A 24,031-nucleotide genomic window follows, 5' to 3' on the forward strand; every position below is an offset into this window, starting at 1 on the left:
ACTAAGCAATAATTGACCTCCATCATTTTAGTTTCCTATGTCATACCTAAATTTGCACATTGTTTTTTTCTAATAAATAATTCAGTGACACATAGGAAATATTGCATTTAAAACATTCTCACAAAATGCAGATCCCATCATGTTGTGAATGAAAAGAGGAATACAATCTAGTTTAAATCTTATAAGCAAACGTCTTGTTTACATACTTGGCAAGTGATGGAAAAATTGAATGGTCTTGCCATGAAGATATTCAACTGATGCTTATGACTCAAGTAACTTGAATCACTTCTTCCTGCTGCTAAGGTTGTTTTGAGTTGTAATTCTTTATGTTTGTTAGAGACACAGGACAGTAAATCCAAGCTAATTGTTATCCTAAACAAGTTCTTCCTTACCCTTTGGGCCCAAATCTTTTGCCATAAACAATTGCTTCTTGGAAATAATTTTCAATGTATCCAAGCTGTTCTTTGTTAGGCTTTTCCCAAAAGAACAGTGTAAGTGGTTCTGCTAAGTATTCCTGAATGGCATATTAGCTTCAGTTCTTATTGGCTGTACTGTACAGATCTCTGCCAAGCCCAGTAATATGTTTAAACAGCAACCCTCTAAATTATAATAATTCTGCATAGAATCTATACATTTAATCTTGACTTCATATAAAATCAGTGGCTGGATTATCACTGAATGTGTGTTCAATATTGTGCTTCTTGACCATGTATAATCATCTGTTCACTTTATTTAATATTAAGGCTCTCCTAGTACCTACAAAAATGAGTCATCCACTTTAAAATTGCTGTTACCTGAATTACAGAATAAATGAATGTCTTACCTATGGATTGAATATTCAAGTCACTTTGGTACTAAACATATCTTGTTGGGAATACACTTTTTCAGTTGTATAGCAGTGTGTTATGAACTACAGTTTAACACAAACTATGTCTTAATTTTCATTCTTATGTAGATACAGATGATTGCAGGAAATGCCCTGATGATCAGTGGTCCAATCTAAAACACGATCAGTGCATCCAAAAGGTGACTGAGTTCCTCTCATTTCAAGAGCCCCTGGGTGTAATTCTTTCCACCTGTGGTGCGTTCCTGTTTTTCCTCCCTGCAAGTGTGCTGTACCTTTTTATCAGGTATCGAGACACTCCCATTGTGAAAGCCAACAACCGTGGACTCAGTTACCTGCTCCTCGTCGCCCTCATGTGCTGCTTCCTCTGCTCCTTCATATTCATCGGCCGTCCCGGGAAGCTCACCTGCATGCTCCGACAGACTGTCTTTGGGATAGTATTTTCAATCAGTGTCTCCTCTATTTTGGCAAAAACTATCATTGTAGTTGTTGCATTCAAGGCAATAAATCCAAACAGCTCTGCCAGAAAGTGGCTGGGATCAAGGACACCAAGCTGTATAGTTCTCTTTTGTTCTATGATTCAGATCATCATCTGTGTTGTTTGGCTGGTTGAATCACCTCCATTTCCAGAGCTCAACCTGACGTCTTATATTGGGAAAATGACTTTTGAATGTAATGAAGGGGACTCTTTCTTCTTCTATCTCATGCTGGTATACATGGGCCTTCTAGCCACAGTCAGCTTTATAGTGGCCTTTCTCTCAAGGAATCTCCCTGGAAGCTTCAACGAGGCCAAGCTGATCACCTTCAGTATGCTGGTGTTTGTCAGTGTGTGGATCTCCTTCATCCCGGCGTACCTGAGCACACGGGGGAAGTACATGGTGGCCGTGGAGGTGTTTGCCATCTTGTGTTCCAGTGGAGGGCTGCTGGGGTGTATATTTTTTCCCAAATGTTATATTATTCTTGTAAGGCCTGAGAGGAACACAAAAAATCTTCTTGTTAGGAAAGAGTTTTTTAATTCATAGGAAATGTACTAAGGAATAAAAGCAAGCCTTGTCAATGAGAGACACAGAGTGGGTGAAAGTAACACGGCTAAGATTAAAAGATGAAGGTTAGGTACCATTTAGTACACAGATAGAAATTATATAAATATATGTATGTGTAATCTTTTAGGACCTCAGAGGACCTTCATTCTGATACAAAGAAGTGGAATTTTCAAAAGCATGCACGTCACATCTCACACACATGGATTTGGAACATGGGATGTAGACCACCAATTGCAATGGTTAACAGACACCCTGGAACCCAAAGTGATTGCAACTGTTAGACAATGTGGAACTGCTTTACCTTGAGTAGTCAAAAATATTGTTCATGGCCTGACAAGATTTGTACAAAACTTAAACAACACATACCAGTGAATTTGCATGTGCAAAATGAAACCCTAGACAAATGCATTGACCCCAATGAAGTACTGAGTTCACTACTCTGGTAAACATGAATGAAGGGACAATGAGACAGCATATAGTATGGCTGTTAAGCCCATTTCTCCTATGATAGAAAGCTGAAAGATGGTACAGATATTCAATGAGTAATCATAGAGAAAGTCTCCAAGTGGATCTTACCTATGGCGTCATATAGTCAAATGAAAATCTAAGATGGCCAACAAATATCAAATAACATTTTAAATCTTCTGTTTTGCATCACATTCGGCACAAGTGTTCATGTGCACACATCAGTGCATGTCATGTGTATGCTCACATTTGATTTAGCCTGATGTCATAAACATAAAACCAAAATGGCGGTCAAAATCATGTACAAAAATAAATTCAAATTGGTTATAAAATTAATGTAAATAATAATTCTTACTGTCATATATCAAAATGTATTAATATTTATTTTATATTAATATGCACCTTTATTTTTTTCAGCTTCAACATGTGTTCTGTAATGCCTCAAAATGAGTAGCATGTCAAACCAATACCTTATTGCAACACCTACAACCAGTGGTCAATCTGCCCAGCACAATGATGCTGGATTAACAAATTGGTCCATCTGTGTTCTTTGTCAGGGAAGCACTTCAGATAGAGTGCACGCAAAGATTGAGCAGTTCGATCTTTGGTGCTCCGTTACAAGGGCTTCGGATTATAGGGTGCATTTTTGGCTAGCGCTAACTCTCAAAAATAAAATATATTACCCCATTTTGAGACGATAATAAATTCAGTATTGTGTATCTGTGTGCATACACATAATTGGCAGGCCATTGATTGTCATACATTGTAAAATAATTTCATTGCATGTGGTGTATTTTACGTCGAGTTTATCTGTCCATACGTTCGTTGGCATATGGCTCTGTTTATTCCTTGCCTGATTATGTGTGACCTGTAAATGGCCTTTTATAACAGTTTCGATTGACCGTGTAGTTTAATATGGGTATTAAGTAACCATCTGTCATTTTATAAAATGATTGGTATTCTCTGAGATATATTACTACAGAATGTGCATACACTATCAGCCCTTGTTTGCAATAGCGGTGAACTAGGTGTGCAGGGCATATTTCGGTGCCACTCCATGACAAGGATCATATATTTGGGGGTATTGCGATACACTTCTTATAATGTATTTTAAATCTTGTATTTGTTTCCCACTTCAGGTGACATACTGACCCATATATACACATATATATAAATTCAGTTTATTAAAGTTAAACAGTGTATTTCTTTGTCCATAGGTGCACTAGCCAGGGTGGATATTCTCCATCATCATGTGCTAGTCCTTAATTGAACATTCACGTCAATCAATTGATTGATTGATTGATTGAACATACACGTCTATTACCAATCTATGGCTATCATACCATACGCGCATTGTACCCTCATATATTTGGGCATTGGATCACGCCTAACAACTTGTACCAGCTCGACTTGGATTATTAGTCTGAAAGTCTGAACAGGTAGGCATCACTACCACACAGCGTAGGATTCTGCCTAATTGTTTACAATGGTGGATGCGCTATTGAATTTACAAGATACGATCTCTTGACTTGATTGTCAGATGCCAAGCTACAATTTTCGCTCAAGATAATTCTTGCAACCAGGTCACAACCCAGTGGATTGGTTGTCACCTTAAACTAATATTGGTAGGTCCCCATTTGTACTTACGCATGGGATACTTCACATCAGTATGTTTGGTTCTCGGATGGCCTTAGAATAGGGTGCACCTGTTTTTGCTTTCACCTGCATTTATATTGTTTAATTCCACCTGTATGTTCTCTCAGTGGCATCTGTTTCGGTCAGGTGAGGAGTGTGGGCGCCTGATCGTATTCTCTCCACTCTGTTGTGTTATTTCGTATAATATTGTTTCAGCTGTCTTTCAATCTTGGACTTTCATTCGATTTTCTAGCTCCCTTCTCCTCTCTCTTTGTGCATTTCTTATGACACATGTATGTCTATACTGTCTGTTATTTAAAATAAACTGCTCATGTTGTGGTTTGTGGCAACAGTTTAGGTATGTTTTTTTAATGGATCTCATTAATGCAGGTAGATAGAGACATTTCACTGCATTGTTGTTCTAATGTTTTGTTTTTGTAATATATATGTTATGTGTGTATAAATGTTGTTGGTTATGTATAGTGTGTTTTTTGTAAATGTCTTGTAAATATCTTTTAAACTTACAGCCCTGAAGAAGTCCTATATAAAAAGGACGAAACACGTTGGCTGATGGTTTTGTACGAATTGAAAAATAAAGAAGTGAAACATCATATATTTTGTATTAGCAGCGACTTTCTTCATTGAATTAGGATTCCCCAATATTTATGAATAATTTCTCATGGACTTTTCTGATGAGTTGTGGTGCAGTTCCAATCTAGTTTTCTTTTTGTTTCTATATTCCCCATTGAGGGGAGATGCTGTTGGACAGGGGGCACATTTGGGTACTGACACACAAAAATGTTCAGCATTTACAATGTCCGCATCTCGAGTTTTCACACATCATGGTGGCTCCTCCTGGCATAAGGATTCACTGACTACAGCGCTCCCAAGGGTAACATCATGCCCTTCACAGTGGCCACCTCCTGGCACACAGGGTCTCTGACTACAGAGCTTACATGGGTGACAGCCTGCATATCATGGTGGCCACTTCCTTGCACAGTCAGTCCCCGACTACAGTGCTCACATACAAGAGCAACAGACTTATCTTTTGCAGGATCAGCGAGATGGAACACACTCAAGCAATGTTCTGGATTGGACAGGGCGTCTCACAATTCGCTCACTGGGATGCACTGAACTAAATCCCTACTGGGCCTCACTCGCTCCCGGCACTCTCCTCCTTACAAGGCTCTCTCCTTTATTTTATTTGTGGTTTTGTATAGCGCGAACATTACCAGTTAGGGTATCATAGCGCTTTACAGGAATAAACACGTTGTGTACAGTATATGCATAGGCAGAATTAAGCATGGACTTAAAATTTGTTCCGCTCACGGAATTTGCGGATTTTCCACGATTTCGCGATCTGCGAATCTCGCGAAATCGAGGTAAAATCCGTGAATCAGCGGGGACGAATTTTAAGCCAAGCACTTACAGGGTTACAGCAGCAGGTGCAAAGTCGAAGCTAATTTTTTGTAACCTTTTACAAAAGGGTTACAAAGAAATTAACTTCAACTTGGGCACCTGCTGCTGTAAGCCTGTAAGTGCTTCCTGGCGCCTCGTTGCCTACTTGCAACTATTCTCTGACCCTGCTCTGACCCTTGAAGCAGGGTCAGAGAATAGTTACAAGTAGGCAATGAGGCGCCTGTCACGAAAATTAATCCTCAACAGGAAGCACTGACAGATATAAAAACAAGCATTTGCAATGCAATAGGTCTCGCATTAGGAAAGTTTGAGCTATTGGTCTTGTAAATGACAATTTTTTTTATTTATGTGTTGGTTTTGAAAATAGCTAAATTAATAGCTTTGTCATTTACAATGCCAATAGTTATAACTTTCACAAATGTGACACCTATAGCATTTGTAATGCAACATGTTTTGTATTTACGTGACTTAGCTATATTGATATTACAAATTACAATGGCTATTAATATTTTTAAATAATTAATACTTAAATAAAAGTGATTTTAATTTATAATGGCAATAGCTTAAACTTTTGTAAATAACTTTTGTGAAGATTATGTTCAGTGTATTTTATTGTGACGAAAATCCAAGAACAGAAGTGAAATATTAACATCTTTTTGTGACATTTGTAAAAAAGTTTGAAACATTGAGAGAACATATTTGAACCAGTTGTTGTTGAATGGTTGCACAGATTGATGCTGAGGTGGCGCTGAGTGGTGCTGTGGTGATGCTGAGTGGTGCTGTGGTGGTGCTGAGTGATGCTGTGGTGGCGCTGAGTGGTGCTGTGGTGGTGCTGATTGGTGCTGTGGTGGTGCTGAGTGATGTTGGGGTGGTGCTGAGTAGTGCTGTGGTGGTGCTGAGTGATGCTGTGATGGTACTGAGTGATGCTGTGGTGGTGCTGAGTGGTGCTGTGGTGGTGCTGAGTGATAATGTGGTGGTGCTGAGTGATGCTGTGGTGGTGCTGAGTGATGCTGTGGTGGCGCTGAGTGGTGCTGTGGTGGTGCTGATTGGTGCTGTGGTGGTGCTGAGTGATGTTGGGGTGGTGCTGAGTAGTGCTGTGGTGGTGCTGAGTGATGCTGTGATGGTACTGAGTGATGCTGTGGTGGTGCTGAGTGGTGCTGTGGTGGTGCTGAGTGATAATGTGGTGGTGCTGAGTGATGCTGTGGTGGTGCTGAGTGATGCTGTGGTGGCGCTGAGTGGTGCTGTGGTGGTGCTGATTGGTGCTGTGGTGGTGCTGAGTGATGCTGTGGTGGTGCTGAGTGATGATGTGGTGGTGCTGAGTGGTGCTGTTGTGGTGCTGAGTGATAATGTGGTGGTGCTGAGTGATGCAGTGGTGGCGCTGAGTAGTGCTGTGGTGGTGCAGAGTGATAATGTGGTGGTGCTGAGTGATAATGTGGTGGTGCTGAGTGATGCTGGGGTAGCGCTGAGTGATGATGTGGTGATGCAGAGGGCAGAAAAGCACAAAAAGCAGTCTAACAAAGGGCAGAAGGGCAGAAAAACTAGTCAGTTGTGAACCAGAGGGTGGCAGTGGTGAACCAGAGGGTGACAGTGCTGTACCAGAGGGTGGCAGGGGTGAACCAGAGGTGCTGTGATGAATCAGAGGGTGGCAGTCGTGAACCAGAGGGTGGCAGTGGTGAACCAGAGGGTGACAGTGCTGTACCAGAGGGTGGCAGGAGTGAACCAGAGGATGCTGTGATGAACCAGAGGGTGGCAGTGGTGAACCAGAGGGTGGCAGGGGTGAACCAGAGGGTGGCAGTGCTGAACCAGAGGGTGACAGTGGTAAACCAGAGGGTGGCAGTGGCGAACCAGAGGTGCTGTGATGAACCAGAGGGTGGCAGTCGTGAACCAGAGGGTGGCAGTGGTGAACCAGAGGGTGACAGTTCTGGACCAGAGGGTGGCAGGGGTGAACCAGAGAGTGGCAGTGCTGAACCAGAGGGTGGCCGTGGTGAACCAGAGGGTGGCAGGGGTGAACCAGAGGGTGGCAGTGCTGAACCAGAGGGTGACAGTGGTTAACCAGAGGGTGGCAGTGGTGAACTAGAGGTGCTGTGATGAACCAGAGGGTGGCAGTCGTGAACCAGAGGGTGGCAGTGGTCAACCAGAGGGTGACAGTGTTGGACCAGAGGGTGGCAGGGGTGAACCAGAGAGTGGCAGTGCTGAACCAGAGGGTGGCAGTGGTGAACCAGAGGGTGGCAGGGTAGAACCAGAAGGTGGCAGGGGTGAACCAGAGGGTGGCCGTGGTGAACCAGAGGGTGGCAGTGATGAACCAGAGGGTGGCAGTGGTGAACCAGAGGGTGCTGTGCCCAAACACGACCGCATGAGTAACTTCGCCATGCAAGCGGCCCGCGAACACGCAAAAAACCCTGCGAACACGCAAAAAAACAAACATCCGCAAATTTGCGCGGATTTGGCGGATTGCGAATTTGATTTCGCGTGAATTCGCGAAACGCGAATTCGCAAATTTCGCCCATACTTAGGCAGAATACAAGGATGGAGTTAGGGAATTGAATACAGTAGGGCAAAAGTCAGAGCTATATACAATCAACAGTACAGTACCAAAATCAGCAAGAGACATGTCAGCAATAAAACAAGGGGAACAATTGATACATGGAGAGGGCCACGCAATACAGGAGATTATGCACAGAAACATAGGCCATGAAAAGGCGGAATGCGCATTAAAGGACAGTTATTGGTGGAATTTGCTCATTAGGAAGGTTTTCGCTTGATTTTTGAAGCGCAACAAAGTAGGAATTCTTCTGCTGGACGGAGGTAGCGAGTTCCAGATTCTTGGTGCAGCCCCAGAGAACGCTCGGGTATATGTTTTTACATTGCGGAAGTGGGGTGGCTAGAGCACACGGTCTCTGGCGGACCGGGAGTTTCTTGTTCTCCCAGATTTTGCACTTTTCTGGGCGAGATACTTCGGGGTGTTTGTGTACAAGGCTTTGTGAGTGATGAAGGCCAGCTTGGATTCTGCCTTTAAGAGGATGCCAGTTCAAGAACTTCAGATGTGGTGAAATGTGGTAAAAGTTTTGTGAGCCAGATAAGAGTCCAGCGGCTGCATTGAGGCAAGCTTTTAGCAGGGTAGTCAAAGTCTTTGGTGGGCCAGATAGGGTAGAGCAGCCGTATTCAATTCTGGAGATAACTAACTCTTGAACTGTTGTTTAACTCCTTCTCACAGAGTACTCTTTTCTTGCAGACAAGCTAGCTCTAGGTACATCTCCTCTTTGCAGAAAGTTCCATCTTGGCAGGCAGGCAAGCAAGCAGAACGCTTGTCCATTCAATCTTAGGGCAAATAGTCTTGAGTTCCTGAGAAATGGCTCCTCATCCAGCAGGGAGACTAGCAGAGCGTGGTCCCAGCCCCTGTTCTAGCAGCAAGACGTGTTTACAATTTTCTCTCTCCTGATGAGACAGTGCTGCTCAACAAAGTGTGGGGCTCCTGCTGCCACCTTTATAGCTCAAATACAGGCACATATGGAATTTAGTGTCTGGCCTTTGGAATTCTTGTTGGTGGTTTCAGCCCCCATGAAGTGCTCCCGCCTATGCACTGCACTTGTCATGGGGATCATACCAGTATGTCTACCTTCTCAGAAAATTTCCCCATAAATATTCAGAAAAGGCCTTCCTCTCTATCATGATTCCTTAATACCAACCTTATCAGTCCCACCATTTTCCCTGACAATAAGCTCAGGTATCATGACCAGTAACTGTTCCTTGAGTCAAATTGACATAGAGGCTTCTCTGCTCTCATTTCAGAGTGTGTGCTCCACCCCAGCTCTCAGGAATGTCAGTAATACCCATCAATTTTGTAGTTGATGCAGTCTTCACATCTCCAGCCTCTCTAGGCCCAGCGCTTCCAAGCCGGAACCCACCAGAGTCCAAGTAATGTACTGTCCACAGGCACACACATGCAACACAGCACCCATACACAAGTATCACATGCTGTCCAACATTGCACGCAATCCATGCAAGCCAAGGATGAGTTAAGTACACAGCCACAGCATTTTACTCAAGTGGACCAGTAGGACCCATGCCAATAGCACTAGTAAAAAGGCATGTTCACATTACTTAATCTTTTCAACAAAAGCAGGTATGCTGCCACTACCATGCTCGTGTCACTTAACAAAAGGTAAAGGCAGTAGCCCTCTTCCTTCTTGAGGGTAACGCTTGGTGTGCCTCTCCCAGTTTAAACAGACCACAATACTGAGACAGGCCTAGATCATAGTGCACATGCATGATCCATGTTCGCCTACGACAAAAAATCAGTACCAAGATTTCCATGCAACTTGGGCACTCAGGGTAGTGGTGCATGTCTGATACCATGCAGGGGACTTTTCCCTCCCATTAGTTTTAAACGACGTCCAAGGACAGGATTTTGTACTTGAATGGTACTCTTTTAGTACAAGACCTAAGCTAGCCATCACAAGGCACCCTAACATGCATCTGTAAAGTGGATCAGAGCAGCAGTATCACATCTTTTTGGATATGGTGTTAACTGTGTACTCCTTTACACACATGCAGTGCAGCAACTTTGGTCATTGTGTAAACACATCCGTATAATCAAATGTTCTTTCTTCCTATACTTTAGAGCTGTGGCAGAACATGTGTTCATCTAATAGCAAAATACTACCTCCAAATTTCTATCACAGTGAGCTGGTGTTATCATTATAATTAAATACATATGTGTATTATCAGAAGTGCTACTATTCCCTTGTGATGGAAAATTGATAATTGTCAGGCTGCAGTCTTTCCAAATAATAGTGTTCAAATTATAGCTTTCTGCATTTTCCTGTAGGACTGGAGGTCAGATCCTCTTGTTCACTACCTATAAATATGATGGATTGTGACATTCAGACTCATCGCTAAGAGTTGGTTATCAGGAACGGCAGCACAAATAGTTTAATGCCAGTGCAACTATCCCTGTGATACTGAGGTCTGCCACCCCTTTGGTGAGTTTGTGCTGCAGCACTGTGTGCTCAAAGGCTCTGTAAAAGACTTACATGTCAACCATAATAATTGCAGCTCAAGAGGTTTGATCTTCTGATCCTCCCTTACTTTGGGAACTTCGCAGAGACGGAAGCAGTCATCACATCAATGGGTCTAAGTTTACGTTCAATGTTTCTGCTTCTAGCCTTTGTCAGAAGCAAAGCTCTGCAACCAGCATGCAGACTCCAGGCATGGAAGCAGAATGCCTACACCAAAGAAGGAGATATGATTTTAGGAGGAGCGTTCATCGTTCACTCTGAATATTCATCCACCGAGGCCACATTTAAAGAAGAGCCACTGCCGATATCCTGTGAGGGGTAAGAACAGTTTATTACAGTGTGTATAGGAGTGCCACAACTGATATCTTGTGAAGGTGACAGACCAGTTTATTACAGTGTATAGAGAAGTGTCACAGTGGATATCTTGTGAGGGGATGACAGTTTATTGTGGTATGTATAGAAGTGTTACAGTTGATAGTCTGTGAGTGGTAAGGACCGTTTATTACAGTCTGTATAGAAGTTTCACAGTGGCTATCCTGTAAGGGATGAACAGTTCATTACTGTACGTATAGAAGTGCCACAACCGAGAATGGTGAGAACAGTTTAGAGATGTCAGCTGATATCCTGTGAAAGATAAGCATGGTTTAGGGGGGCCACACCGCATGATTTTTAAGGACAGTGTAATATAGTACGTATAGAAGTATCAAAATGGATATCCCATGAGGGGATGAAAGTACATGAAAAAGAAATATATAAAGCGCAAAACATTCACCCTAAGGTGTCAAGGCGCTAGCTCATCAGACGGGAACTGCCGGACAGTCTTAAAACCACATCAGAGATTGAAAAGCCACATCTTTAACGCCTTTCTGAAGGCCAACAATTGTGTTTCATCTTTTAACTTCAGTGGAAGCGAGTTCCAGAGTCTGAAAGCTTTTTCCACCCCAGGAACTCTTTTTGAACCTTGAGACTACCAGATTGTGAGCAAGAGCTGAGCGAAGATGGTGAGCAGGGATATATGGCTATGAATTCTGTTTTAAAAAGGCAGTTCCTGTGTCATGAGTTGCTTTAAAAGCTATACAAAGAGCCTTAAACTTGACCCGTCTCTTCACTGGTAACCAGTGTAACTCTGAGCGCAGAGGAAGCAGATTTATATTTAGAAATGTCCAGCAATAAACATGCTGCAGCATTTTGCACAATCTGCAACTTAGTCAAACATTTCTTCCAAAGCATAATGAAAATACTGTTGCAATAATCAGCTCTTGATAAACAAGAGCTGAGACCACTAACTTCCGCAGATTTAAATGTGAATGTAAATGTGGGATATTTGTAAAGCGCACTGTTACTCTAACTGAGTGTCCTGGCGCTGTAGACCTCTGGGGAACCCGTCCTGGTTTTCCCTGTGAGATGGTCCCTTTCTCCAGGGTGAAACCAGGCATCCTTGGCGTCTGTGGGGGGCCGTTGTATAGATGAGGCAAGCTAATGCCCAGAGTTGCCGAGTGTGATCCCTAGTTAGAGTAGGCACTGAGGCAAGAATTATTGAGTCCGTTGACCCTGGTCCAAGATCCTGCCGCGTCGGGAATTGAACCCTGGTCCCGGGCCGTTCTCGCTTACAGGTCTGCTGCCTCTAACCAGTGAGCCACACCACTCCACCGATTTATTTACCAGAATAAATGGAAGGGTCTTTCTAAGCAATTTTAGTGTGTAGAAAGACATGGTTTAACTGGCCTTGAAAGGAAAGCATGGAGTCAAACGTGACTCCCAAATTCTTCACCCAATTCGTAGGAATAGGTAGCGAGTCCAGCTCCAAAGACCACAAAGCAGGGGACAAGGAATTAGTGTGGCTGCCAAAGAGTAGGACTTCGGTTTTACTAAAATTCAGTTTCAGGTGAGCCTGTCACTGAAACCACAATCTGGGTATCATCGGCATAAGAGATAGCTGAGAGACCCAGAGATCTGATTAGCCTCGCCAGAGGGGCAACGTAAATATTAAAAAGGGTGGGGCTCAATCAACATCACTGTGGTACTCCACAGGGCAATGTAAAGTTTGGCGACTTGAATTCCGGAAGAGCCACAAACTGTTCCCGATCAGACAGGAATGAACTAAGTAACACAAAAGCTTTTCCTTTAATGCCAATCCCCTCCAGGACTTCCAATCAGTTTTGATGATTAACAGTATTGAATGCGGAAGAGAGGTCAAGCAGCACAATTGCTGCATTGCCCCCTGCATTGACTGTCTGCCTAATCAGTTCGAACATTAGTGCCAATTCGCTGCTATGGTGCTTTCTAAAGCCAAACTGAGTTGCAACCGGAAAGGCATGCTTCTCAATGTAGTCTGATATACCAACATTCATGGCTTTTTCAAACATTTTTGCAGGCAGGGGGAGTCTGGAGATTGGGATGTAATTATTGGGATCAGCCCCATCTAGATTGGCTTCCTTTAGGAGGGGGAGACCAGATGCCTGTTTCCAGTTGGTAGGGAATATACCGGAGGAAAACATTTGGTTGAAAATAGGAGACAGATGAGAAGCAAATACTTCTGGTAGAAGGTGAAGCCAGATTTAGTGGACAAAAGGAGATTAATGACTTTGTCAGAGGTTAGTGAAGGAGAAAAGGATAATTCAGGAAAGTCACTGATGTGTGGGGTAGCTTAGGACATTTCCCTTTCCACACTGGAAGAGGGAGACATCTCTTGGGATGAACCCGGGGAAAAGCCACTATAAACTGCATTAACTTTAATGAAAGAACGTGGCTGATGAGTTACAGAAGATCTGGCTTATTGGTGAGTCTATCACTTCGGGGCATTTAGCTTGTTTTTTTACTTTGGAAAAAAAGTTATTTTGAGGAGTCTTTTGCAGTTGTTATAGCTGTAGTAAAATAATGAGTTTTCTCCTCATACACAGATATTTTTATAATCAAGCAAAGCTTGTTTATAGGCAGTTCTGTCATTAGTTTCATAGCATTATCTCCAGTACCTTTCAAGGCGGAGACATTTTTGTTTTTGAAGTCTGAGATGTTCGAAGTACCAAGGTTCAGTGTGTCTTGACCTATGGTTAGTAATGAGTTTAACTGGTAACACCTGATCAATTGAACTCCTGAATCATTCCTCAAAGGCAATGGCTGCCGCATTCAGATTTTTTATAAAGTCGGGTGGATTCTGGGTCAAGGAACTTTCGAGAGTTTCAATTACAATCTTGTTCTAAGCCCGGACCCTTCTTGGCTGATTGTTTTTCAATTTCTCTGCCTGAGGGTTTTGGAAGGAGAGAGAAAACATAACAGATTTATGATCTGACCAGATGAGCGGTAGAGATGGAAGACATTGGAAAAACATATTATTTGTGAACATTCCATCAAGCAGGTGTCCCCCAGAGTGCGAACAGCCAGTCACCTGCTGAGTGAGGCCCAGGCTGTTTGTGATATCAATAAGATGTACTGTGTCACTGTCTGATGGTTCTTCAAGGTGAAGGTTGAAGCCACCCAAATGTGTAACGTCTGATGTCTGGGATATTACATTCAAGGATTGGCCTATGGTATTTAAAAAATCTGCCCAGGGACCAAAAGGACAATAGAATAAAATGCTGTTTAAAGTATAATGGATGTCTATTGTAATTTTAAACAGTAAGGACCAGATTTGGCCCATTATTTTAGGAGATGAAAGTCCCTTTCCACATACTTCAAAAAATTACGGCCAGCCCCCCGACCCTATTTCCCACCCGATCTTGTTCAAAGATTGTATACCCAGTGGGGACAGCCATTGTTAAGTCTGGGTCTGAGGAGGCCTCCCTCCATGTTTTAGTAATGAAGGCTAGATCCACAGCATGTGCCTCAACAAACATAGCAAACTCTGCAGCATGTTTACAAATGGAGCGTGCATTGATTAAGGTACCTAGAACTGTCCTCATCCCACACAACCCATTTGGGGCACGATTTAAACGAGGTGACGCCAATTGTTGTTTAGTGGGGCGGATAAAGAAGCTGCAGTCAGGACACTGGAAAGGTACCACAGGCGAGTAAATGCTAGCACTAGCTTTCTGACAGCACTTACTACTATTGTTGTAATCTCGCAGCTGATCCCCGATATAGATAAACCTAGATGCAGTGTTGGGGCTAAAACTGGCAGCGTGCCTGGCAATAGGTGTGGGCCAGACGCGGACAGGCGCAGACAGTCTTGCCTATGGAGCACCATTGGCATGCCCGCTACACACGCCTTTGCCCGGTCGCTCTGCAGCCGTGTTTTTAGCTCCCCTACGGCTCAGTCTCTAGACCGGAGACCTGCCCCTGAATACTTCCTGGACAAGCGGAAGTGCTGGAGAGTAATCTGCCCCCGTTACCCGCCCAGAGAGGTGCAAGTTCTTCTGGTGGAAGGTAAAATTGATTAATAGTATCTAAAAATAGTACACTGTTAAAAGCTAAAGAAAAGCACATTTCAAATTCATACAGATACAATTTACAGTGACAATGCACAAAAAGGCAAAGGGATCTTGAACTAAATTATTAAAAATGGCGGAACAAGGATGTACCTCAATATAAAGTCAAACACGCTTAACAGATGTGGTGTCCAGCTAAGTTCATTACAGTATGTAGAAACAGTACAGGAGATATCCTGTGAGTATGTTAACAGACAATCAGAGTCTGTATAAAGCCATCCTGAATGAAAGCTTGTAAGAATAGTTTATCACGTAAAGTATTGCAGGACAGTCCCTCCAGATATTATGTGATCATTTTCAAACTTTTATTCCTATATAAGGAATCACAGTAAGTGATATCACCAAGAGAAGACAAATCATACACCTTTAACCATGCTATCCTCTAAAGCATTGTTTCTTAACCTTTTGACTTCTGTAGACCCCCCACTGAATCATTATTGGAATCCAGGGACCCCCCTGAGTCGAGACTGGAAGTGGGTGCCCCAGCTTCACAATTTCTATTACGTGAACCTAAAAAAAATACACAAAAAATAATGAAATAAGCATTCTTCAAACAAATACAACAAATACACAAATTAAAAAATATGTTATTCAATTAACATAAAAACATTAAAAAATCAAAATGTTCAACTTGATAGAAACATCAGGGCCTTTCTAAATTCAACTGAGGCCTCCCATCCTCCATACTATATCCCGTTTGATGTATTTGCACAATCTCTGAGATCACGAACTTAACTTCTAGCTTCCATTTTCAAATTCATTCACACTTCCAAAATATTTTTGAATTTGCTGTTTTACATCTTGCATTTTTTATTTATGTACACTTTAGCAATCTGTTAATATTATTAAGTTTTCTAAATGGTTTGCTGCCCTCATGAGTAGGCGTCGAAGACACCTATGGGGTCCCTGGACCCACCGGTTAAGAACCACTGCTCTAAGGAAACCTGTGGAAAAATAGGAGTAAATGTTGAGTTTGAAAGAGGAGTTCCCAAAGAATTTTTCAAAGAAAATTTGGTTTCACAGAATACGACATGGTCTGTCATTACTACGCACCTGCATGTTTTTATTTTGACACCTTTGGCCTTTTTTAATGCAAAAAAGTAATTTTTTTTTCAACCCCTTATTCATCACACACTATTTTACTTTTCTCACTATGAGATGCACTGAGGTGACGTTTTATGCTATATAAAATTAATCTTATCAATTAGGTGGAAGAGAAGGGGTGAACTGGATATCACAGTCCAGCATTCACAGCAATAGATTTACAATGTATTCAAGACTGGCTCATCATATCTAAACTTTTATCTCTATCACTTTCATGTTCTGATTCAGGGGATGGTTTTGGAGTTAATGGGCATATGGGTTGATGAGTATCTTAGAAAACCCTTTCCCGAATCTTATGGATTTAAGAAATCTATCAAGGCTCTATTTGGACTCTGCCTAGACTAGCCCAAGGACCCTGAACTGGGTATATCCATTTCAAAGGCTTCACATGTCCCAGATGCACACAACTCATTCTTGGATCCTGTGTTCTGACCTGTCAGAACCAATAGCACCAATCTGACATGAGTACAATATGGACTGCCACAGAATCACCTGAAATCTTTTAATCCCATCTCTTTCCCAGTTCATTTAAATCATAAACTCTTGGTTCTGCACTTTATACCAGTAACATAGGAGTCTGGTGCACATCTCATGAGTAGCAGGAAAGGGCCCTAACCAGGGGTTTAAATAAATGCTATCCTGGGATCTTTATCAGAATTTGGGCCTATCCAGAATACATGTAGATTCAGATGCCAACACATGCTTTCATTCTCATTTTAAGCAGTGAAAATTACATCTGACACATTTCACAAATATCAAAATTATAGCCAAGACTTGTCTATAAACATGAAATGGAGGAAAACTGATTTTTTTTATTTACATAGGTATTATCATCTTCAAAGTTTGTGTTCCAGTAAACATTTTTTGATAATGATAAGGGTGTTTTATGTCTCTGAAGAGAAGACAGCATTCAGTATCTTATCTATTATTCCCCACTTACTCTAATAGTATAGTGAAATAACTTGAATTGTTAAACTTTCTGTGTGTGAAGTTTCTCATTTCTATAGAGGTTTCCTCTATTATATGTTTTCACCTTTGTGTTCCTGGCCCACCCTGTAGTGGGTGTCCCTTTATTCCTGCACTAGTCCCCTCCAGACTGTCATGCTAAAGAATTACTTATTCTAAACAGGCAAACTCTAATTTCCCCCCTTGATACCAGGAAACGATCACATGAGTAAGGTACCCTGATTAGGGTCCACTCACCGCCTGCCTTGTTGCTTGATTGTGGAGGCTTAGAATTTCTAGGCTATATGGAAGCAAGGAGGTGTGAGAAGGGGGATGAAAGAGGCGTCATTCTGTTGATCATTGTCATGTAGGAAGGGCAATCAACTTGGAGGGACACTTCTGGTTCTCATTTATAAATGAACTTATCATAGGAGGCCATTTAGTTTATTTTAGTTAACCATTTGTTGTGAGATGATATATTAGGACATCACCGTGTCTAAGGTTGTGGTCAGTCAGGTTGCTCACCTTCTCTTAAAATGACAATTGATCTTCTGAAGGCCAGTTGTATCATGTAGATCTCCTAGTCTGGGGAAGGAATGAAAACAAGATCGCCATTTTAACATAGTGTTCTCTATATTTTCATCCAGCATGTGACCAGGATGGGACAGGGCCAGAGCACAAGCAGAATATTACTGTCAGTCTGTTGAAATTACCAACATAAGAGGTATCCGAAAAGGCCAGTCTTTTTAAGCATGGCTGGTGTCCAGTGACAGTGTTTAAGTATTTTAAAGTAACTACATTTTAGACTTGCTTCTCTTAAACCTGATTTGTGGGATACTAAAAGCTCTAAATGGTCTTCCTTCAAATATTTGTGGTGTAGTATAACCCATTACATCAAAAATAGTGAGTCCTCAAAAGGTCCAGCAAGGTGCTAGTACTATGTATGCATGACACTACTCCCCTGTGGTTGTCCCATCTTGACAAGTGTTCCACTACTGTGGAAGAGGGCAGATCGGTGGAGGTATTAGAGAGCTCACTTTTGAGACAGGATTCATTTTGGTTGTGTTCCCAGATATGGTTTCTTTCAGGTCAAATTCCACTCTCAGACCTGCAAAGGCCTTAACTATTCCAGATACAAGTAACTGCTCAAGTGTGTCTATACAAAGCCTTTTCCACGTGTCCTTATGTACGCCCCTCATAACTACCTAAACAACAGTGCTCCCCCATTTGGGAGCACCCTCATGTATAAAGGGGTTGAATTGAAGCCTTTGTGGGTAGTTTTCTAAGCCTGAGGGTACAGCAGATGATTGGGTCATTCATAATAGTAAACAGAGTTTGACAATATAGAAATGTCAGGTGCCCATAGGCTATACAATATTTCGCTCCCTAGGTGAACCCAGAGCGGGGCAGTCTGATATCATGGAATTGAATGTCCCTTACCTATGAAGGCCGATGTGCCCCACACCAGGGTTCCATATCGGATCATCAGAGGACTCCTCAATCCTTGTTTCCTAGTAATTTGTAGGTGCTTATTCCATTCTTTACATGCCCCATATAAAGAACAGAATGCAATTATTTTGGAAAACACACAGGTAGCATTCTAATGGAGACACAAACATTTTCACTGCCTGTGTCCTTTCTGGTAACAAGATGGAAATGTTGCCACTGAGCATAATCCCAGTTTTGCATTAGGTATCCGAGGAGTCGACTTGTCTTACATGATGCGTTCAAGAACTAACACGGACCGGAGGCGGACCACTCAAGCACACAGAGTGAGTCTCCTGGTCAATTGATTTTTTTAAAACAAAGTTATTTTAAAGCTACTTTTAAAATTGTTTTTACCTGGGTATTTCAATGTGGGGGCAAAGCTGTGTTCAAAGCTCTGGGGCTCATAGGGGGTACATACACTTCTGCATTCGGAGCGCCGGGTAAGCAGGCTAGTTGCTGGGCCCAGGCGTCATTTTCTTCCACTATAAAGGCATGTGATGACGCGACCAATCTGGGACTAACAAGGACACAGGATATGGGACTCATCAACTATTTTTACAACTGCAGTCTTCATGCTTCATCCTTACTAGAAGCTTGACTGCAACTCATCAAAAGTGTATTTTCTTCCATGAAGCATTTGAGCTGTGATTCAACTGAGCTCTGCCGGACTTTGGTCAGGATGATTGTTCAGGGTGTTAAGTCAGCTCTTTGATTCTTTTTCTCGAGGGAGATGTGACCTATCTTTAAGTGGCTAGAGAACATTCCTTGGAGTGGAGAGGTGCCGATTAGCTTTGCTCAATCTGGAGTAATGTTGGTGCAAATTTCCTTAAGTCATAGGAATAGGTTCAGAAAAGAGGGAGGTGTGTTTTGCTTTAGCAAATATTTTGGCCATGTCTACTCGAGAAAGAGGTACAAAGGTAGACCAGGAAATTTTGACCTTTAATGAAGTAACTTCTGATTGCACAGAGTTTGTGAGGGACAGTTCAGTTGTGCTCTTCTTCAGGAAGACATTGATCTGCTTCCCTTTCCCTTTCTCCAGGGGAAAGTCAACCTGCTTCAACTTTCTCTATAAATAAGCCATCATTCACCGCTTTGTTTAATATTGTTGGACAGGCATACTGCTTTAGGAAAGGTGACTAGTTTTAAAACTTGACAAAAGTTGTTTTGAATGGTTTGAACTTAACGTATCGCCATTCTATGTTGATACATTTCACTTTTGTTTTGTCCACTCAAAGCAATGGCAGTTTTTAAGACTGTGGCTTTTATCAGCAAATTAATTTGTAAGATCTAAATGCTTTCTTGCTTTTCTTCAGTTCTTTTGAAAATCAATGTGATGATTTTCCAATTTTCTGTCTTTTGAGTGATTTTCAGACCAAACTATTCAAGACGTTCGTTGTATTGTACTACATGGTCATTGAAATTGTGTACTACAGGGAAATTTGCTAGCACCTGTGTTGAGTGTCTAAATTCCTACTTTCAAGCAGTGGGGAGAGAAGATGATGAAGAAGTGATCTTGTGAAGCAATCTCAATTGGATGGATGAATTTGATTTACCTTTTTTTGCAGTAAGTAGCTCTAGTGTGAGTATGAGTCAACTACAGTTGTTGCAGGCTGCTGTCACATATAAATGAAGAAAGAAGAGATGTGGAGGAATGAGGAAGCAATGGCAGCTGATGATGTGAACATTTTGTTATGTAGTATACATAGATATGTTGGTAATACTTTGGTTGGTTGGTCGATTTGTTCAAACAGTGCAGCTGCTCAATTTATTTTTAATATAGCCTGCATGAAATTCACTGTAATTCATAAATATTGGTAATTTCTCCAAATAACTCTGTTTATTTTTGATGTGCTTGATTTGCCTTAGCAGTTGAGTGATTTGTAGTATTATGAAGTCATACACGATAAAAACAGACAATCCATTTCCATTAACCTTTAGGTTCCATGTCCGGTATTACCGGGATGTGCTGGGCATGGTTTTTGCCATAGAGGAAATAAACCAGACTCCAGACCTATTACCAAACATTACCCTGGGCTTCCAGATCTATGATTCCTGTACTTACCAGATCAAGGCCATTGGAGCACTCTTTGAACTGCTCTCGGGGAGACAGTCTGCTGTCCCTGGGTACACGTGTCATAGTGGCCCAATGCCTGCGGGTCTGGTTGGGGAAATCCTGTCATCAATATCCGTCCCACAGGCCAGGATTTTAGGCCTCTATCGGTTCCCTCAGGTAAGTGAACTGCATGCAGTGACTTACATATGTTGGGGGTCCCCAAGTGTGTATAAAGAATTGATGAGTGGAGGATTTTATTGTTTGAAGAATAATATATATTTAGATTTGAGCAAACTTTCTTTTCAAGCAGTTATATTGTTTCTGTTGCAGGTTGTTTCCTCAGAATAGTTCGTCCATCTTATTTATTAGTGCCACTTAATGAACCATAAGATTAGATATTGTTTTCTATCAATATAAAAACAGTGGTGTGTGAAATTATAGGAGAGGTACTCCAGCCCAAAATGATCTTTTTTGATTTTCGTCCAACTAGAGTCCCTCAAACTGAAAATTTCCCCCACTGTTTGGTTAGGAAACGTCACAGGTTTGTAAAGTTTGAAAGATCTGGTAGAATAAAACAATTTCACTATGTTTGGAGAAGAGAGAACTTCCCAATATTGTCCCCACTAATTCGTAAAATAATTTTTTCAAATCAGCTCCTAACACATGAATGTGTCTTTAACTTTGACCATATACAGAACTCTTCTGCCTATCTGTATGTTCATGCTATATTAATTCCATATGCAAACATACATATATAGGCATCTGCATAGTCCCATTAATAAACAACCAATTATCTGTTTCCTCATCTCTATGAACATCCCTTTGAATAGAGGAATCATCTCCCTGTGGTGCCCTGTCGTTGAATCTTAAGGGATCATGAAGGAGTGGAGGTGATAGAATAAGAGTCATTATGTGAATCGGTGACAGTTCAATGTCTGTAAAAAGAAATTGCGCCTAAGGGCAGTAGAATGTGGATCAAAGAAGTTCACCATGCCTTCCTGTGAATTGCCTCCTGATGTTTCAATAAGCACTGTGACCAGTGCATTACTTAATGTCTATTCATTTGGCAGCTACATTTCTGCACCAAGATTGGTTGAATGACCCATGTCCCTGCTGAAACATTTTTTGCAACATCTTACATGCCAGAAGAAATTTGGGGTGGTGATGATATCACAGTGAGTTTTGGGAAATAAAATTGTGCCAACTTCCATCCATTGTGGTACCAAACAATACTATCAGAGCAAAATGTACCACTGCAGGAAATACAATCAGGCACTTTGTCAGTATGTCACCAGTAGTAAAAATACCATTTATGGTGTATAAAAAACAAAACAATACCACCCAAATTAAATTCATGGTAAGTGAGATGGAAAATAGGATTGCGATAAAAGGATCCCCTAGATCTTCTTAAATCTGGTCAAACACACATTCTTCTTCAACAATGGCAATGGTATGGAGGGTGATCAGTAGGAAAAGTATAGTCCAATAGTAGTGTACACATTAATGTGCTTAAACAAACAAAATATAAGATATTGGGAAATGTTATTTCATTGCATAAGTGCCTCCACAAATTTCCGCAATGAATTGTAACACATGAAAAGGACAATGTGCATCCAACGGGAAACAGCGTTTACAATGCTGTCAAAACAAACCAGTGCCATTACAACTCAGGCACTACAACAAAATTGTTTCATTACAAAGCCAGTCATTACAACTACTTGCTTTAGGGAACTGGTTGTTGGAGTTTATATCCAACACCTTCCCTAGAGGTGCACAGACTGAAGTTAGAGTAGTAAAATATGCTATTCCAAACTCCAGCGCTTCCCTAAAGCAAGTCGTTGTAGCGATTTGCGTTATACTTGAATGAGTGGTAATGACGTGTTTGTTGCATTGCCCAAATTGGAAAGGCATTCATTGTAAACGCATGCATGGGTACGTCATACATCCACATACAACACCAGGCCCTTGGAAGTTCTGTGTATAGCACCCATGGCTTGCCCAGCACTTATAGTGTGCCAGGCTTGTAAAACCATTCTAGAGAATTAACCGAAAGCTAGCAAGGTAATGAAACTTCACATGTTCTAGCCCAGCCCAGCCCCGATAGACACAGCCAGATCAACACAATCTTAGAAACCCAAGATTAGTGCTAAAATGTTTAGTCACACATTGTAACAAAACGCCCATGCTCGTACAGATAGGCCCTCATTTGCGGGATTTTGGTCTAGAGCAGTACAGCAAGTCACCTTACTGACTGGCCTACGCCACAATGAAAGTGCAGAAATGCACTGTATTTATGCAATATGGTGCATTCTTGTCCTTTCTCACTGTGCTGGCACTATTTTGGCAACCTAGCACCAACAGAGCCACCTTTGCACCATGGGTGTCTCCGTTTCATGCAGGCTTCTATCTATCTATCGCCCGCCGGGCAGTGATGTGGCATTTCGAGAGTCTCTTCCTGAGGCAATCAGTTCCCTGGCAGTAGGAAGTGCTAATTTCTCCATCATTGGAGACTTGAACCTTCATTTTGATGCATATGCCCTTCCCTCAGTGTGCAGGTTGAGGGCCGACCTGGAGGCCCTCCAATTGGTTCAATTGGTCTCAGATTCTACCCATGTCGGGGGACACACCTTGGACCCCTTCTTTTCAAATCTAGGGGGGGTAAAGGTGGCCCCCTCCCTTCCTTTGCCTTGGACAGACCATTCGTTGGTAGCGATTTACTGCTCTGTGTCAGAGGCGCTTCTTAAGTCCTTGCCGCGAGCTCTGCCCAGGCGTCGTTGGAGCAAATTAAAGCTGGAAGACTTCCACCGCCTCCTCACGGAAGATCCTTTGGGCGTAGAGGAGGATGTGGAGTCTGGTTACGACCATTTCTGCGAATGGGTAACTAAGGCTCCCTTATCCCGATGATAATGAGCAAGTGCGGTCCTCGTGATCCCAGTCCTTGGTATAATGGCACTCTGCGCGCACTGAAAAGTTCTTGCAGACGTGCAGAGAGAGACTGGCGGAGGGAGTATGACCGAAGCAAAAAAACCTTGTATATGGCCACTCTTAAGGTCTACCATCGAGCTGTTTGTAGGGCCCGGGCTGCGTTTTACGCACTGGAATTCCGCAACAGCTCGAATCCGGTTAAAACCATCTTTAAGGCACTAAAGGACCTTGTGGCAAAAAAAACAGCTGTGGATACCATCAGTTCTAACGCACACTGTGAAGTGTTGGCGGCCTTCTTTTTGGAGAAGGTGCATACTATCTATAGAGCCTTCCCTACTGGGGTGCATGCGGAGGCCGAGCCGCTTACTGTGCCTGGACAGGTGGTGTTAGACTCCTTCCCCTGTCTTACTCCGGAGACTTTCAAGACTTTGGCTCTTAGAGTCAAATCCGGGTCTCCGGCTGATCCACTCAAGCCAGTAATGTTTAGAGACTCGACACTCTCCCACCCGGTCCGTGACTTGATCAACATCTCACTTTCATCCGGCCGGGTGCCTCCGAGGTGGAAGCAGGCTGTAGTAATGCCCATTCTAAAGAAGCCATCTCTCGACCCTAGTAAATCGGAGAACTATCGTCCCATCTCGCTTCTCCCGTGGCCAGCCAAACTTGCG

General features: G+C 42.3%; 2 protein-coding genes across 2 annotated transcripts in view; both read left to right on the forward strand.

Annotated features, from left to right (window-relative positions):
- Positions 1-1,866, forward strand: part of LOC144774128 (extracellular calcium-sensing receptor-like) — a 44,746-nt gene extending 42,880 nt beyond the window's left edge. The window contains exon 7 of the mRNA XM_078659151.1: positions 962-1,866. Within this exon, the coding sequence (XP_078515277.1) occupies positions 962-1,866 (905 nt within the window). The remainder of the gene's footprint in view (positions 1-961) is intronic.
- Positions 1,867-1,900: 34 nt separating this feature from the next.
- Positions 1,901-24,031, forward strand: part of LOC144774129 (extracellular calcium-sensing receptor-like) — an 85,497-nt gene continuing 63,366 nt past the window's right edge. Inside the window, exons 1-3 of the mRNA XM_078659152.1 lie at positions 1,901-1,952; positions 10,571-10,742; positions 20,324-20,615. Coding sequence (XP_078515278.1) covers positions 1,901-1,952; positions 10,571-10,742; positions 20,324-20,615 — 516 coding nt within the window. The remainder of the gene's footprint in view (positions 1,953-10,570; positions 10,743-20,323; positions 20,616-24,031) is intronic.

Source organism: Lissotriton helveticus, chromosome 8 (genome assembly GCF_964261635.1).
Source record: "Lissotriton helveticus chromosome 8, aLisHel1.1, whole genome shotgun sequence".
Taxonomy (NCBI): Eukaryota; Metazoa; Chordata; class Amphibia; order Caudata; family Salamandridae; genus Lissotriton; species Lissotriton helveticus.